Raw genomic sequence first — 17,871 nt, forward strand, 5'->3', positions numbered from 1 at the left:
ACACACACATCGTCATACACGTCTTGGGTAGCTAAAAGTTGACGAATCTTTTTTTCCTGTTGAGGTCGAGAAGTATCCAGATGAAAACGCAAGGCTTTGAGCAAAAGGAGTTTTTCGTGACCATTTAAGGCCATTGAGGTGGTAAGTACTGATCGTAAAGAGTCCACAAAGAATCGGCTGGTAAACGAAATCCCAAAAAACAAGTCACTAAGACACACACCACTTGTCGTCCCAAATTGAATGGATACAGTTCTTGTAATAATTGGTGGTAATGATCCACGGTTTGAATATGGTCATTGAGTTCCTTCCACGGAATCTGTTGGATGACATGTGACATAAACCGTGGCATGGCAGCCTGTTTTTATATTCTCTTTTTTTTGGATGCAATACACGTACTTTCTAGCCAGAGATCTTCGTTCTCCAGTAGGGAATCTAAATCTTGCATACTGTAACCGAAACGTCAGAGTTCGTTTAGAAGTTTCCTCTTCCGCTAAGTAGATTCCACGTAACAAATGTTGGTAATCCTTTACCTTGTCTTCCTCAATGCGTTGCACTAGGTGAATCTCGAAGTAACCATAATTATGAACATGTCGATCATTAGCGACCTCAAAGTTTTGAACAATGTCTGACCATTGAAAGAATTTCTGACGAATCAGTTCACTTATACCATTCAGGTACCAGTGGTTAAAGATCTGGTGACGTATCGGATGCAATTGTTCTTTACGTTTGACTTGTATTTTGACCAGCTCTCGGTAAATGCATTCTCTCAATTCCACAGGCAAGGCACGAATGTTCTCTAGCAAAGTATCCATGAATAGGTCATACTAATTCCTCTTTGGTCTGACACAAGAAATGTACTGTTTGCACAAACATGGTTTTAATTCATTGTCGAATCTAAATCGTTTCACCACTAATCTACACATTACAATTCGTTCAGAAGTTTCCTCTTTTACCAAGTTGACATTGCGTGAAAGATGTTGGTAATTCGTTAACTCTTCCTCTGGAATTCGATGCAGTACGTTTACAATGTAGTAGATAGAATCGTCAATACCAAACCATTCCTTTTTATAACCAGGAGGTCGTTGATCAATGTCTGTCCAATGGAACAGTTTCAACTCAATCAGTCCTTGTATAGCCTTCAGGTACCAGTGGTTCAAACACCGGTGACGTAACGGATGCAATTGTTCTTTACGTTTCACTTGTATTTTGACCAGCTCTCGGCAAATCCTTTCTCTCAACTCCACAGGCAAAGCACGAATGTTCTCTTGTAAAGTATTCATGAATAGGTCAGTCCGTACAATTCACAAAAGTAATCCACATAGTGAGTAATTTCTGACCACTGCCATTCAGGGTAACGTCCAAGAATGTCACTGAACTCTTTTGATGTAAACGGTCTAAAGCGATACAATAGGAGGAATGCACCCTTGACCCAAAGAAATCTAACACACTGGTTGACTTTTTTCACTTTCCTCTTATGAATTTCTCGACACAAAAGTTCTACAGTGACCCATTGAGATTTCACTCTGGCAAATCCCTGCCAAACTTCCTTGTAAATCTTCTCTTGCAGTTCTTTAGGTAATGATTCAATGTCGTTTTTGAAATGAAGTTTAAATACTGGTCTCGGTGATGTCCAACATTTGACTCCTAACCAATCTGGTTTCTTCTTCGTCAACGACATGGTAAGTTACTTCAATGTCTCGGTCCCACTAAGGGTAAGTAATGACAATTCGGTGACCATCGAGCATGTTCTACGTAGGCCGAATCTTGTGGTTCCCAGTGGTGAAGTGACACACCGCAACTGAGGTGGCGCTCACCAGATAATATGTACTTTTGAGAGAGTGACGTATGTAAGGTGAAGTAGTTCGCATTTAAAACATGCACAGTGGAGAGAACGTTTGCATACCTCTATGCTACATTAATGTAATGTGGATGCTATTTCTTTTGGATATTGTACTTTTGGAAATTTTACATGACTTAAGCACAATGCTAACTAAAATGACTGCTCCCTTGTGTTAAAAAATCAGTCTGAATTAGTCTAAAGTACACTATACATAGCAGCTATTAAAATAGGGAAAATGAATTTTGCCAGACTAGACAATACCAGCTTCTGAAAGTGCAATGAATGAATTACCAAATATATAAAATGTAAAAAAAGTTATCGGCTCTTTTTTATACAATTGACCTCTGAAGTTCAGGAAGTGAAAATGACCAAGTAGAGCTAGCACTTTTTTGAAAGGTGCACATTTGAAGTAAGGCCAAGCTGTATACTCTATAACCCATAGTACACCCATCAATCATACACCAAAATAAAGGGAATTAAAGGTTCTTTGCATTATACCTAAGATATACAAGGTCTTTTTTAAATAGCCAGTATAACCAGTGAGGAAAGCCGGGGACATTCTTTTTCTTTAAATTCCTAACCCTATGCAAAATTCGAAACTGTATAGCGCCACCTTAAAGAAAATAAAAAAATGTTTGCAATTATTTTTTTTTATTTTCACATAATTATGTATGATGTTCTGAATAAAATGGTACATTCATATTGCATTTAAGCATGAAAATAAGCTAATTATGATCATTTTTCTCTTGCTTACATAATTTGCCATGAGGTATGTTTGTGTGAGTAGTGACCTTAATTATGGGGAAATTAGAAGACTTAGAATATAGGAATAGAGTCAACATAAATTTAAAACTGTTGCAATAAGTGACAGAAATATATGGTGAAAATGTTTCTTTTCATTTATTTGCAATGAAATAAAAAAATAAATGAAGAGAAAGTGAATTCGCTTCTTCCATATTAAACAATAGGCAAATATTTTACACTTTGACCTATGACCTTTATGAAGCTGATGAGTTACCTCCCTTTTCTAATTGTAAAATTCATTGTTGATATCTCAGAAATAAATCTGGCTAGTTTCATGTTCCTGTCATTCAGAATAACATTGGTTGCTATGTTTACAAAATGTAATGTGCATTCTTAAAATAGCTCACTTTTATCATGGGGGGGGGGGGTAGGCTGGACTTGTTAGAGACTCTGACACTCATAAATACTGTTCTGTGGGGAAAAAGGCAGGAGAATTATTCATAAGGATTGTTTTGATGCTTGCGACTTAAATGTTTCAGCCATATAAACATAATTAAATCATAAAAAAATAATACCTACATCTTCTTTATGGTGGCGCTCACCAGATAATATGTACTTTTGAGAGAGTGACGTATGTAAGGTGAAGTAGTTCGCATTAAAACATGCACAGTGGAGAGAACGTTTGCATACCTCTATGCTACATTAATGTAATGTGGATGCTATTTCTTTTGGATATTGTACTTTTGGAAATTTTACATGACTTAAGCACAATGCTAACTAAAATGACTGCTCCCTTGTGTTAAAAAATCAGTCTGAATTAGTCTAAAGTACACTATACATAGCAGCTATTAAAATAGGGAAAATGAATTTTGCCAGACTAGACAATACCAGCTTCTGAAAGTGCAATGAATGAATTACCAAATATATAAAATGTAAAAAAAGTTATCGGCTCTTTTTTATACAATTGACCTCTGAAGTTCAGGAAGTGAAAATGACCAAGTAGAGCTAGCACTTTTTTGAAAGGTGCACATTTGAAGTAAGGCCAAGCTGTATACTCTATAACCCATAGTACACCCATCAATCATACACCAAAATAAAGGGAATTAAAGGTTCTTTGCATTATACCTAAGATATACAAGGTCTTTTTTAAATAGCCAGTATAACCAGTGAGGAAAGCCGGGGACATTCTTTTTCTTTAAATTCCTAACCCTATGCAAAATTCGAAACTGTATAGCGCCACCTGAAGCACTTGACTTTATCTCCTTCGCCCAAGTAGAAAAATCCGGCTCTGGCTAATTCTTCGGGGGTCGGTCCTCCCAGATACTTAGGCCATTTTCCTTTGAACGATTGAAGACGATTTTCAAAGTCACAGTATTCCGACAAACGCACAGGAAACGAATATTCGTCTTTCACAGGTTCGTTTCGATGAGGGTTGAGTGACATGGGTAGGAGTTTGCTCAGGGCTGGATGACATCCGTAGGGGGGTAGACGTGAAGGTGAACATTCCCCTTTAAAACGAAACCCAGTAAAATGTCCAAGAGGACGAGCGGCATCACTTTCGCATCCCACAGGTTTGACACGCACAGCATCCCTTTCCATGATAGGGGTAGGGACACTAAAGTTCCCATGATGCTTTACGGCATCGCTCAGGTCACAAGGTACAGCATCGTACCCATCGCAAGGCTCACAATCGCACTCGTCTGCAAACTCCGTTACACAATTACAATGGTAACCACATGGACAATCGCAGTTTCCTTCCGGACATTTTCCGTCGCAATGCCTGGGTCTTATCCATCCAGTATTAGTCACACTAGAGGAAGATACAACTTTTTTACAATCCCCAAACTGGAACGATGTCTCTTTCAAAGTATTCATCTTGTTCGCTCGGTCTTGGTAGTCACAATGAACTATCGATCTTGCCTAGGGTTCCTTTTTTATATTCAGACCAATACCGACGTGACCGTACGGCAACGTAAAGTGATTGGGAAGTCTCACTCGCTTCTGGTACACGATTTGATAGATTTTTTCCAGGGGCCGACTGACGATGTGGTGAGTGGGTAAACGTACAATCTTGTTCGGTTGATAAGTGGTCACTTTAAAGTTTCCATCCTCTCCCGATTGCAAGGCTTCTTTCAATACCCCAAAGTTGACCACTTGACTGGTACGATAATTCAGAGTCAGTCCTTTCACTTTGCACGTCGTGTGCACTTCTCCTTGTTTGTCACGGTATTCGTAGCCGTAATTTTTGGGACCGCCACTGACGAAACTTAGAATCTTGTCGTCGGGATGCTCGTCTGTCCAGGCTCCTAAACGGTCTCCTTCGATGTCAGGGTGCTGTTGAATCGGGTGATGGATGTAAATGCAACTGTCCGTGTCAAAGTACAGGACGCGTTCCCCTAACAGTTCTAAAGCTTCGTACAATTTTAAGCGAGCATGGGCTGTCACGTAAGCCGCAATGATGACATTTCCAAAAGGGTCGTCTTGTACAAAGTCCAGATCTTCTTCGTAATTGACCAAGATCAAATTCTCTCGAACGACGTCCACGTGTTTCATGTTTTTGGTTTTGTCGTGAATCATCTGGAAGTAGCGGGAAGGTTCTGTCAAATATTCCGTCTTGGGTAAACACGGTCGTTGTGCCATTTTACCCCACAAGCAATTTAACATCACTTTGGCAAACGATCGCCTGCCTTCGTTTTTCTCGATGTGGTCTAAAGTGATGCCTTCTTGTTCGTAGTATTTCTCTTTGAATTGTATTTGGTCTTCGGGAGTGTGACACCAGGAAAGATAGCCGCTGGCTTCTTGCTTCAGTTTCAAAAAGGCATCCACGTAGTCGGCGAAAATGCCTTTCTGACTGGGATCACCCTTGTGGTATTGTTGTGTCTTGGGAAAGTGACAAATTTCGTACACTTCTAACAGTTGGTATCCCATGTCCAAAGCTTTGAACAATTCTACGCTGACCCAGGTTCCCGTCAAAGCCCGTTCTTCCTGGCTGTGATGACAAGGCTGGTCTTGGTTGCACGTTTCGGCACAAGTACGGCACAAGGGAAACATCAGTTTGCCTTGACAATGGTGAGGTAAGACGGGATGGTATAGGTTCGTGGGAGGCAAAACTTTGCACTTGATCAAGCCTTCGTATTGTCGAATGTTTTTCAGGTCGATGTGTTCCGTCAGCAATTGTGGGTGCCCTACAGGAAAGCGACAATATTTGCACACGTAGGGATACAGCGAACACACGTCCAAGTATTTGATTTCTTCTCCTTTCTCTTCGTCGGCTTGGTACAGCAAACAGGTGGCATTGGTCCTTCCTCCGTACAAACTATCCCTCGGGTTCAGTGGGTCCATGAACTGGTAACTTTCCACGAGGCGTTTAAACTCGGGATCGGTTTTCATACGGTGATCGTACTCGTGTTCCCACATTTCCACCACTTGGTATCCTTGCTGTTCTAACTTTAGGCGTCGCTGACAAGTGTCCTGGTACAAGTCTTCCATGGTTCGTTGCAAAAACTGATTTTTAGTGCCACGGTCAGGGTAACAAACAGGACATCCGTGAAATAAGCAACCGTTAAACTCGTACACGATCTTGGGGTTTTCTAAGTCCCAGCCATCGACCGAATACGTTCCGATGGTCTTTTCGCCCCCTCCGTTGCGGGCATGCTGAATCCACTTGTCTTCCTTGTCGCACAAGTAATGTAACCAACGTAGGGCTTTGACCGAGTATTGACGTTTGACATAGTGGGTCGTTTGAGGACTGATGACAGCCACGGTGTTTTCAGGCATGAATCGTTGTCGATACACTAAGGAACACGCTTTGGCAATGGTGCAAGCTTCTTTCAAAGGATCGACCCCTCCGTGTTCCATGAACAGTTCTCGAAATTTTCCACAGCAACGCCGTAAAATGTCCACGTCGGAGCGACGATACTTTAGCATTTCTTCCTGAAAGTCGAAAGGGTCCGAGGCGTGAATCTGGTACCAAGCGTAGAAAGCTTCTCGTTGTTCGGTACGCATGTTGTCGGGGTCGTAATAGTGAGCCTCAGGCAAATGGGGTAGAACGGCGTGTTGATTGCCTTCCGTATTGAAAAAGTGTGGAAAGTACCCTTTAGCCATTTCTGTCATTCCAAACGTTTTAGGCATTCGACTCAAAGGCATGGCCAAATAGCTCATCGAATCTTTAAACTGCACTTGTCCCACTTGCATGAAAATGATTTTGGCTCCGTTCAAAGTCACTTTAGGACGCTCGGTGCCTTGTTCCGTATAGTATCTGAGAAGAAACTGTCCATCGTATCCGGAAAAATTGTGAGCCATCACCGTGGCATGACGATGACAATCTCCGTAACGTTCGATGTCCTCTTGGCTCCACGTCTTGTCGACGGGGTCTAAGACCCATTGGGCAAAATCGGCTAACGTGTTCGGTCCCCGAAAGATTTTTTCACGCCCTCCGGGAATCTTGCTGCAGTGAGGGCAATGACTGAAGATAGGTTCTTGAATGCACTTCTCGCACGCTCGATGAGCCACGCAGAAATTAGGAATGTGAATGCCAGTCTCTTGCATGCATTCGAAATCGAAAAAGATGAAATTGCCTTTCTTCTTGTGACCGTCCTCTTCCTCTGGTGGGGGTTGGTATTTTTGCACGTAACATTCGTGTTCCAAGTCCACGATGTGGTGACAAATGTGACATTTTTTCTTTCCTCGACATACGTGTGCCTTGGTACTATTGGTACGTATGCCTTGTCCACACGTAGGGCACAATCTCAGGAGTTGACAAGCACATTTCTTCTGTGAACCTTGTGTTTTCAAATGTTGCTGGTAACAGGTAGGGCTGACAAACGTGCGCAGACAAGTTGAACAAGGCACTGGTTCTTCGCTCAGACAGGGTGAAGAGGCCAAACATCCTGAGCATTTCGATCCACAATGCTTGTGTTGCTCTCGATTATTATAACCATGGTCACATTTCTCACAGTAATAACCGTATCCCAGGAATCCGGTGATACTGGTAATGGTATCGAAATGTTCATCGTGATGATAAACATGAATATATTTTCCGTCCTTAAAGTCTTGCCCTCGAAACAACAAAGACCCGCGCACTTCTTGAGGGTGCACTTTCAAGGTGTATCGTGGAGCTAGGGTATCTTGCAATTTTTGCATCTCAGGAATGCCACAGGGTGTGTCTTTGGACATGCCAGCTTGTCGTAACAGGAGTTCTGCTTCACTTCGTTGTTTGGCTCGGTCCGATTGTCGAATGTTCTCCCAGTCTCTTTTCCATTCTACTGTGTCGTTCTTGTTGGCATAGGTTCGTCCCACCACGATGGCACGGGCTAAACACATCTGGTCATGAGGATTGTGAATTTGGACAAGGCTACGCTTAATGCTGCGAAGGTCGTTCACCAATAACATCTTTTTGCGTCCGGTCCCTTGAGGAGGAGAGACGTGGGTCATGTCCAGTGTGGCTTTTCCATCGGTGATGTCAAACTGGTCATTAGATTGTTGCACGTGTTGAATCTTGTCCATGACTTTGGAAGCGGTGAATTCTGCAGGGGTGCTAAACTCGATCCAGACAGGGGATTTCAAACCGTCGTGTTGTATGGAAAGTGTCAAGCGATCGTCTTCTTTGGGTTGACATTGTCGCTTGAGTGCAGTGAGCAGAGAATCCCACACTCCGGTGATGAACCCTTCTGCTTTCTCTAACGGTACTTCGGACTTGAAATCTTTAAACTTCACCGTGTATTTGTAAGCCGTGGTTCTAAATTTTCTAGAGGAGCGCTTTTCCGTCTCTCGAATGGAATAGTATTTTTCAGGGTTGACTAAGGGTGGTGAACTTGGTTTAGAGGTTTCAAATTCTGGTTCAGTCATGTCCTCTTCAAAATCACTGGCATGAATTTGTGCCAAGATTTCAGCCCTGGTTCGAGGCGATAGATCACGTTTCTGCCTCTTACTTTCTTCTTCTTCTTTCTTCTCGAATGAATGGGATCGTTTCATCTTGAAAGCAAAAAGTCAAATGACTCAAGTTCAAACACCATGAGCTACTTTATAGTCAGACCAGCGTATATAAAAGGGTGTGTGTCTTATCCTTTCACTATTTATTTCACTCTCAAGCCGAGTACAACGATGGAAGAGACTAACCAGATGGAACGTTTCGTCAGAGCTTTGCGAGGGGTCATTAGAAAATTCTCTTCAGACCAGCCGACGGACTGCTCTCCTTCCTTTCGAGATAAAAGTCAAGATACTTGCTATATCTGTCAGAAGAAAGGGCATTGGTCTTCAGAGTGTCCAGACCGTCAAAAAAGAACAAAAACAGGGACTAAAAAAGACAAAAGTCAAGATACCTGTTATTATTGTAAAGAAAAAGGACATTGGTCTCCAGATTGCCCAAAAAAGAAACAAGAGGAGTCAGAAGAAAAGAAGGATTCTTCAGAGAAGAGAGGGATTCTTCGGAAGAAGAGAGGGATTCTTCAGAGGAAGAAGAGGAAGAAAAAAGACAATTCTATTTACAAGAGGCAAAGAAACAGGAGAAGAAAAGAAGAAGGGAAGAAAATGAGGAAAAGACGGTGAAGAAATTCAAAAAACAGAGAGACTAAACAGAGAGACTAAACAAGGCGAAAGAAGAAGTCAATGAACTTTTTATTAAAGTGTTGTATTGTGTTGTGAATTGTGAATTGGATTGTAAAAAATAGATAAAAGAATAAATGAATGATTTAAGGTAAGAGTCTTTGAGTTATGATTTGAGTTATGATTTTAAAATAAGAACGTACACTCACGCACTCACACACAGACACGTACTATAAGGGTAAAATGGGTGGGGTTTTTTTTGAGTTATTGGCAAATTGAAATTGTATTTCTTTTCGAGAAATGTGGGTGGCCCTGAAAAGGGCCTTTTTCTCTTTATGATGTAGGGGTGAGTTTAAGCAATCAACTTTAACTGCCTTATGCCTTTGCCACGGCCAAGGCCTACTTCTGGACTGCGTAATGTTGATGATGATGATAATGATTGGGTTGAAATCACTAAGGGTGGTACGGTAGGCTTAGTCACAGGGTTGACGTGTTTAGCTCGGGAAGGTCGTATTCTCTTCGGTCGTGATAAAGAAGTCTGATACATTTGTTTCAGACTTCTTAACTCCGCTAAAATGTCCAACAGTACCGTGACCGTTTGATTTTCACCCTCTTGTTTCTTTGCTGCTACTTCTTCTTGCTGTTGTTGCTGTTGTTTTTTTCTTACCTCTTCTTCTTGTTGCTGTTGCTGTAGGAGAAAAGCCTGTTCCGCTTCCTTTTGTCGTTGTATAAATTTCTCCAATTCTTCTTTCTGTCTCTGTCTAAAATTCTCCACTTGCGGTAATGAAGAAGGTAACGAAGGTTCCGGAACAAATTCTTGCGAGGAGAGAAAATCCACAAAATCCCAATTCACCTCTTCTGAAAGTAAGTCCGGGTTCCCTTGGGCGGTCTCCCCTGCTGGTGCACCCCATTGGATCGTTTTCTGAGTTTCCGTCATGTTGAATCACTGTCGCATAGATTGACTGCACACAAGCGCTAGCGAATCTATATAGACTACGTGACGTCACAGACTGCTCTCTTCGGATTGGATGCGGGCTGACTGAATTCTGTAACGCGTGTTCGGATTGGTGAATGAACTCAATCCGTTTCAATCCTACCTCTACCTATAAATAAGCGCAGTTCAGTGCATTGATTCACCTGTTCTCGTCGCTTCAAGATGTGGACCACAGTTGAGTCATCCACCCTTGTGTCTTCCATGATGTTTAGGACAGACATGCTCATGTATGTCCGATCCAAGTGGACCGTTGTCCACAGGACAAACACCAGCCTGTGGATACGTAGGATCTACGTCGAAAGACAAGGATGCCTGAAAAGAGTGCTAATTTACGGGCCAACAGTGAGACGCAGCCTAAGGACAAAAAGAAGACCAATGCGGTGCCCTTTATGTTAATGAATACATTAACATAAACCCAAAGGCCCTTTTCAGGGCCAGCCATATTTCTCGAAAAGAGATAGCCTTTCCATTGCCTACCCCTTTTTTTTAAATTTAAATTTTTTTTTAAAAAAATAGAGACCCTCCCTGTTTCAATTTTACATAGACCCTACACAGTCCCAAGGGTTTTTGGCCATGTTAAATTTACATAGACCCTATACAGTCCCATGGGTTTTTGGCCATGTTAATTCCCATAGACCCTATATTGTCCCGGGGTTTTTCTCCATGTTAAATTTACATAGACCCTATATTGTCCCAGGGGTGTTTTTAATGATAAGTCCCATAGACCCTATAATATCCCCATTCACTACTCACGAAAACGGGGCCGATCTGATGTCAAATATTATCGCCACAGCGGCCAGTTTGAAATATTTTGTTATTTCTTTTCCTCATGAATGGAAAGGAAATAATAACATGGGATTTTCACCAAAACACTTCTAATCATGTCAAGTTGGTCGTAAATGAAAACGATGTTAATTTGATTGCCAATCTGTTCGCCACAGCAAGCATTTTGAAAGGTTATCACTTCATCAGAATGGATGGTGGCATCAACATGGGGTTTGTTACTAAACAGCTATTTTTTTCTAGTTGGTCCTAATGATGTCATTCAGACCAGTTGATAAGCCTGCCGCAGTGGCCATTTTAAAATCTTGTTATCGCTACGTCTTCTGAATGAATGGTCATGTCAGTATTGGGGCTTTACTGAAACAATTTTTATGGTGCCATGTGGGTCGTAAATCAAAATGGTGCCGATTCGGCTTCTAATAGAATTGTTGCTGTCCTGCAAAGCTTTTTATCACTACTTCTCCTTGATAGCTAGCCATATTCACTTTATGCTTTCACCAAAAGACATTTTAAGATGTCTAGTTCGTACTAAATAGAAATGGTGCCAATCTGATATCGAATAGGGTCAACATGGCGTGCATCTAGAAAATTTCATTATCTTTGCTCCTCCAGAACAGAAAGTCATTTCATCATTGGGTTTCCACCAGAGCGAAAATGGTGCCCAGTTTAAATTCGGCATGTCCACTACAGCAGCTAATTCGAAAATCTTGTAGTCGCTGAAAAATGTCAAAGATGGTCTCAACACCGCAGATGCAAGAAATGGTCTTATATTGAATTCCTGGAAATTCTTTTAAGCCTGGAGGGCGTCAGTCCTTTCGAAGGACTCTTGTTTATTTATTTGTAGATTTCCGTGAGAATTTTTTGTAATTTGACTTTATCAGCTCTATTCGTCATAGACCAAAATGAACTTAAGGGATGTCTTGTTGTCCGTCGTCTGACCTCCGTCCGTCATTTAGCACAACTTTGCTACCGCTGCTTATCCTAAAATACTTGGAGGATTGCCATGAAACTGACACACAGATTCATTTTCAGGTCTAGTTGGTCCTAAATGACAATGGACTGGTGCTGTTCGGACATTATATATAGTTGCTACAACAACTAACTTAAAAATCGTGTTATTGCTAGTCCTGAATGAATGGCCATATCAACATCAGATTTTCACTAAAAGACTCCAGGCTGATCCTAAATAGAACGGCACCGATGTGACTTCCAGTGTGCCACGGCAGCCATATTGAAAGGCTTGTTGTTGGTACTTCTCCCGCAGGAAATGCCATATTAACATGAGTTCTTACCAGAAGAGTTTTACGACGTCAAGTTGGTCTTAAACGAAAATGGTTCCGCTCGGAAAAGAATTATGGCCACCACAGCAGCCATCTTGAAACTTTTGTCATTGCTACACTTCCTAAATGGATGGTAATATTAACATGGTGTTTTATTGAAAGAATTCTTTTGATGTCTAGTTTGTTCTAAATGAAAATGGCGCCGATCTGACATCCAGTATGGCCACTACAATAACTATTTTATAAAATCTTGTTATTGTTACTTCTTCTGAGCGCAAAGTCATATCGACATGGAGTTGTCACCGGATAACATCTTACGGTGTCTAGATAGTCTGATAGCAAAATTTGGCCGACCTGTTATCCAATACGGCCGTGACAGCGGCCATGTTTAAATTCTTTTGATACTCTCATCCATGACGGAAAGTCATATCAGCAATGTGTTTTTACTAGCATTTTTGCTATGATGTCTAATGATACTGAAAATGATAATGGTGCCGATCTGACATCCAGTATAGCCACATGGTGTCAGTCTTGAAATAGTGTTATTGCCATTTCTCCTAAAAGGAATGTTATATGGATAAGAGTTTTTTTTACTACGTGATTGATTTTTATTCTAGTTGGTGCTGAAAGAAAATGGTGCCGATCTTAACTCCACTATGGCTGCCATAACGAACATATTGACAATCTTGCCACTAATTCTCCTGAATGAATAGTTATATCAACATGGTGTTTTCACCAAAAGTGTTATAATGGTGTCGAGTTTGACCTAAACGAATATGGTGCCCATCTTTTATCCAGTATCGCTGTCTCTGCCACTGTGGCTAATTTTTAAACCACATTGCTTAAGAATATTTGGGATGGTTTGAACACTCAGTAGTCAGAATGAACAAATGGTCTTATCTTGAATTCCTGGAGACTCTGTTTAGATGCACCAGTTTCTTAGAGGGACTCTTGTCTTTGTTTCTTGTTATCAGCGGTTGAGATTAAATTCACACAGACTTGGATAAAGTAGCCAAGTATACGCACAATCAGATAAAGTACGGGCGATAACAGCCACCTAATTTTATGTACATTTGGTGGATAAAAAAGGTAGAATATATTAAAGGTTAAATATATCATAAAATAATAAATATATGCTCATTTTTGTCTCCGTTAACTTTACATTGTCAGAATAGTGCAGTATTTTACGATATTGATCACCTTCATATTGCACGCATGTGCACGATACACGTACCAATAGATAGTATAGTGTACCAGGAACTACTTTGTTGTTGTTGTTGTTGCAGGGTTTAACGCCATCTTTCAGCACACGATAGGCTATACATGGCGGCCAGTATTAATGGTGGAGGAAGAACCCGGGAAAATCCCAGAAAGAACCACCGACCCACGAGAAGCTACTGGCAAGCTTTCTCACATACCCACATTGGCCGGAACTACTTTGTAAACAAAATCATACACACTCATGTAGTAGACGCTTAACGTTATGCTTGATTAACACATTAACCACTTGAGCTTTTTGTTATCTTTGTCTAAAAATCGAGTAGGAAACACATTTTGAAAGCTATTTCTGAATAGACTCGAAAACACCTAATCCCCGGTCATCTTTCAATAAAATACTGCCTAGTGGTGTTAGAAACATCGATTTTCATTGGCTATTTGACTCGCGCATGAGCAGAAGGGTAAAAGTTGGACTTCTCATCTGTCTTTTTGCAGTTCATACCAGTTTGCCTTAGATCTGAGACCAAAAAGTCTAAAATCGGACACAAAATCAGATTCCGACCACGGGCAAATTTTGGGTTAAAAAAAGCCGGGTCCAAAAAATGAGGTTTTTCTATGTGTATTTTGTAGTGCAACTAGATATACCAGATTATTTTGTATCATTATAGAGCTACATCTGTCTACCTTTCTATAATGCCACCCACTTTAGTGTATCATGCATGACCATGACGCTACAGAGCTCGGCAGTAGGCTACTACCTCCTGCCCCGTAAAGTCGTCGCTAGGGGTTAATGTGTTAAATTTGTTTCTGAATGAACCAAAGCAGCTGTTTCGTTGACTGCCGCATACCAGCTGCTTTGCAATATTCCGTGCTAACATTTTTTTGTATACAATGTTTCGGATTTAGGCTAGCGATAGACACCAGACAGGTCATACAGTTGATGAGATCCGTACAAATAGCATGCAAGTGACAACGTATAAACTTGTCTTCTTTAGCTGGTAATTAGAATGGCAAAAATATACTTACAGTTTTACATCCTGAATTTCCTCAGAATGTACTTTCTTAGCTCTGCAAATCCGAATTACATGAGCTGTGTCATTAGTTCTAAAGTTTAATTACACATTTCGAAATTGTACTTTGATTTCGATTACATTCCAAGTGCAATAACATCCTCCTTACTGCACTCAAAATGAAGTGAACATTATATTCCATTGCGCCTTTTTGATAATTTCAATTGAAATAGTTCATATTTTCCCCACATTATGATTCCAAACATTTAATGACAGAACAGAAACACACATGCAGATGAGTCAAGACGCTGCTCCCTCGCTGCACAAATCACATGTTCATGTATAATTGACACAGATAAATCCAGCCCATAATCACGAAAGTTAGTAGAATCGACAAAAATACCGGAATCTATTCATTCCAAACCAAATGGAAAAGTTGTTGCAATGCGCAGTCATTATGTAGACCAAAACGACAATTTCTTTCGAAAGTGATGTGGAACAGCGCAGAGTTATGTACGCATTAATATTGCTGTTGTGTACTGATGAATTTGTGCTAGTGTAATTAGTTAGGAATACAGCATAAATTCAATTACTTTGTTTCCTGTAGTGTATTTTTGTTTATATAATTAAGCCTTAGGTAGAATAAGAAAATGAGCATATAATCAAAAGGTTACTGCATTTCTATGGGAAAATATGAACTCGTTTTGTCAGCTGGATATACTGCCCGACCTTGGGAGTGCAGTATATCTATCCGAAGAAAATAAATTCGTTCATATAGACTCATACAAATGCAGTATCCTATAAATACATGGGGAAATTGCATATATATATATATATATATATATATATATATATATATATATATATATATATATATATATATATATATACAACTTGATCACCACCATCCTTTACTTTATCATTTCCAGAAGACGCTTGTGCCAAGGTGAAATGTCCAAAATATAAAGTCTGTCTGAAAAACATGCAAGGACTCCCTCTGTGTACGTGCCCAAGTGAATATATCTGTAGCAAATACAGCAGCAAAAAGGCCCCGGAAAAGGAAGTTTGCGGAAGTGATGGAAACACGTATCCCTCCAGATGCCACTTGCGAATTGCCTCATGTCGGCTTGGGAAGAGAATCAAAAGGAAACATAAAGGTGCATGCACACCGGATGACTTAGTTGTTAAAGATAAACCTTCTGAACAAAACAAGACGAAACAGGAAAGAATCGAAGAGATTGTGCAAGAAGCAAACAGAAAAGATAAAAAGAGGCGACAGAGAAAGAAACGGCAAAGAAGACACGAACCATTAGCTAGCAGCATACATGTGAAATATATAAATGAAAACAAAATTAGGAGAAAATATTTTAAGGGACAAAACGCAGGCTAGATAATAGCTTGCTTGAGGTAAACAAAGTCAGCCAAACCAGCCCAAGATTACACTGGGGTGGGTGGGGGAGGTGTACATCGAAAGACAAGACCCCCCCCCCAAATAAAACAAACATAGAGTCACTATGGCTGGCTTGCCAAATACCAATTCAACTAAATGAAATTCAGCTTACCTTTTACTAGGATTATATGTATGAGTATTCTTTCTCTGTTCGCCGATAGTTCTCCAGGCTGGCTATACTATTGTCACAAGTATTATTGTATACATGTATATAAATGCTACAAGTTGAGAGGCATAGGATTTTATAATTGTTTGCCATTTTGAGTTCCAGTGGCCGGAATAACGCTTTGCCTGTCGCTTTTTATTTATAGTGGCCTACAATGTACTCAGTATACAGAATAGCGCTTGCCTGTCTCTAATTTTGTTTCTAATCGACTAATAGAAAGGACATTTGCATTTTATTTTAGCAGTTATTTAAATAAACACTACAAAACTAAATATTTGTTAAGTGTGGACAGGGACATTGTAATTTGTAGGGAAAATCTCGATTACTTGTTATGTACAAGTTCATAAATAATGCAGATTTCTGTTCAAGCATTGACTTGTTTTCTAAAGAAAAGAGAATTTAAAAAAAGAAAGCACATCCTGAGTATGCGTATATGGCATGTGTTTAACATTAAAGTGCTGTATTTAACATTACAGTGCTGTAAATACGTTTTTCAAATGCTATAGTTCGGAAACACTGTTGCAGAATCTTCAAATGCCAATGAATATTTAATTATATAATTAATATATTTCATCAGAGAGCATGAATGGAAGAAGAAAGTAAGAAGTACAGAAAGAAAATAAATATTACTGAGGGACAGGAAGAGAATACAACAAACAAAATTGCTTAAAGTTTAAGATCAGGTATATGGATCTTGTATTGACTTTTATTCCGGGATTAACTGCATATGATATTCGATTGTAATATGTACGAGACATGCATACAATAATAGCATACATTTAGATCTAATACCAAAGTTTGACATTTACACTCAAACAGTTCACATGTCACAAAAACGTATATCAAGATATGTCTTATTCCGTGCAAATTAATCATTATAAACTTATAAAATCCTATCAAAATATGAATGACCTTAGATAACCACTTAAGGCTATTGAAGAATAATGAAATCAAATAAACATATTTGTTTCTTATCAACGAATAATATCTTAATTTATAAAGAATATTGCTAATATGTTAAATAAATAATATCCCCCTTAAAACACAAAACAAATGTATAATAAAACTACAGGAACATATACTAAAATATATAGATTATAGCAAACATGGTTGGGATGGCTAGGTACAACACAAGAAAAGATATCGGACTTGGTGTCAAGGAAGGAGCAATGAAAGACAGCTGTCTGAGCATCTTAATTGTCAAATTATATGAAAGTTCTTTTGTAATAGCTCACTATAAAGTATGTGAAGCGAAAGACGACGGACCATAATCATATATTTTGTATCAGTTGATATTCATCTTCAGAAGAAAGAAAGAAGAATATAAGAAGTTCATACTATCAATTGAAGGAAATGAAGAATGCACATAAATGCCTAAAAGTCACAGAATGGTACGTTTTGAATTTTATATCGGCCTCATTCCTGGAGGTCTGTAGTAACATTGAAAATCATGTCATGTAACCAGGATTGTATAAGTATGTCTATTACTAAACATAGTTTGCAATTGGCATTCAAAACACCACGATGCCGTCAAGCTGAAGGCAGCCAAAAAGGGCACTAAGTGACCGTCTGTCCATAAAATATATCGTTATTGGACTGAAGAGAGTCATGTAAAAGTATCGGGTGGTGTTTAATTATTTTACTGAAGGAAATTTAATACAATTCACTCCAAGCGATCACGTCTTCCACGGAAATTCACTCTGCTTCACAGAAACTAGCGGACTGGCCCATTTTGCGTGTTGAGGGCAAGATTGGTCGAAGGATTTAAGTTTTCAATATTATTATAAAAGATGGACTTCCATGATGATGAACTGCCTAATTTGAGAGCAGATCTAAACTTTCG

The 17,871-nt window shown here is 39.7% G+C and overlaps 1 protein-coding gene across 1 annotated transcript in view; it reads left to right on the top strand.

Annotated features, from left to right (window-relative positions):
- The window catches only part of LOC149804749 (follistatin-related protein 3-like), a 54,073-nt gene extending 37,677 nt beyond the window's left edge, over positions 1–16,396 (top strand). Inside the window, exon 3 of the mRNA XM_089943886.1 lies at positions 15,342–16,396. Coding sequence (XP_089800012.1) covers positions 15,342–15,802 — 461 coding nt within the window. The 3' untranslated portion in view covers positions 15,803–16,396. The remainder of the gene's footprint in view (positions 1–15,341) is intronic.
- Positions 16,397–17,871: the final 1,475 nt, after the last annotated feature.

The sequence above is a fragment of the Sinohyriopsis cumingii genome, chromosome 2, assembly GCF_028554795.1.
Source record: "Sinohyriopsis cumingii isolate HCF-2022 chromosome 2, ASM2855479v2, whole genome shotgun sequence".
Classification (NCBI taxonomy): Eukaryota; Metazoa; Mollusca; class Bivalvia; order Unionida; family Unionidae; genus Sinohyriopsis; species Sinohyriopsis cumingii.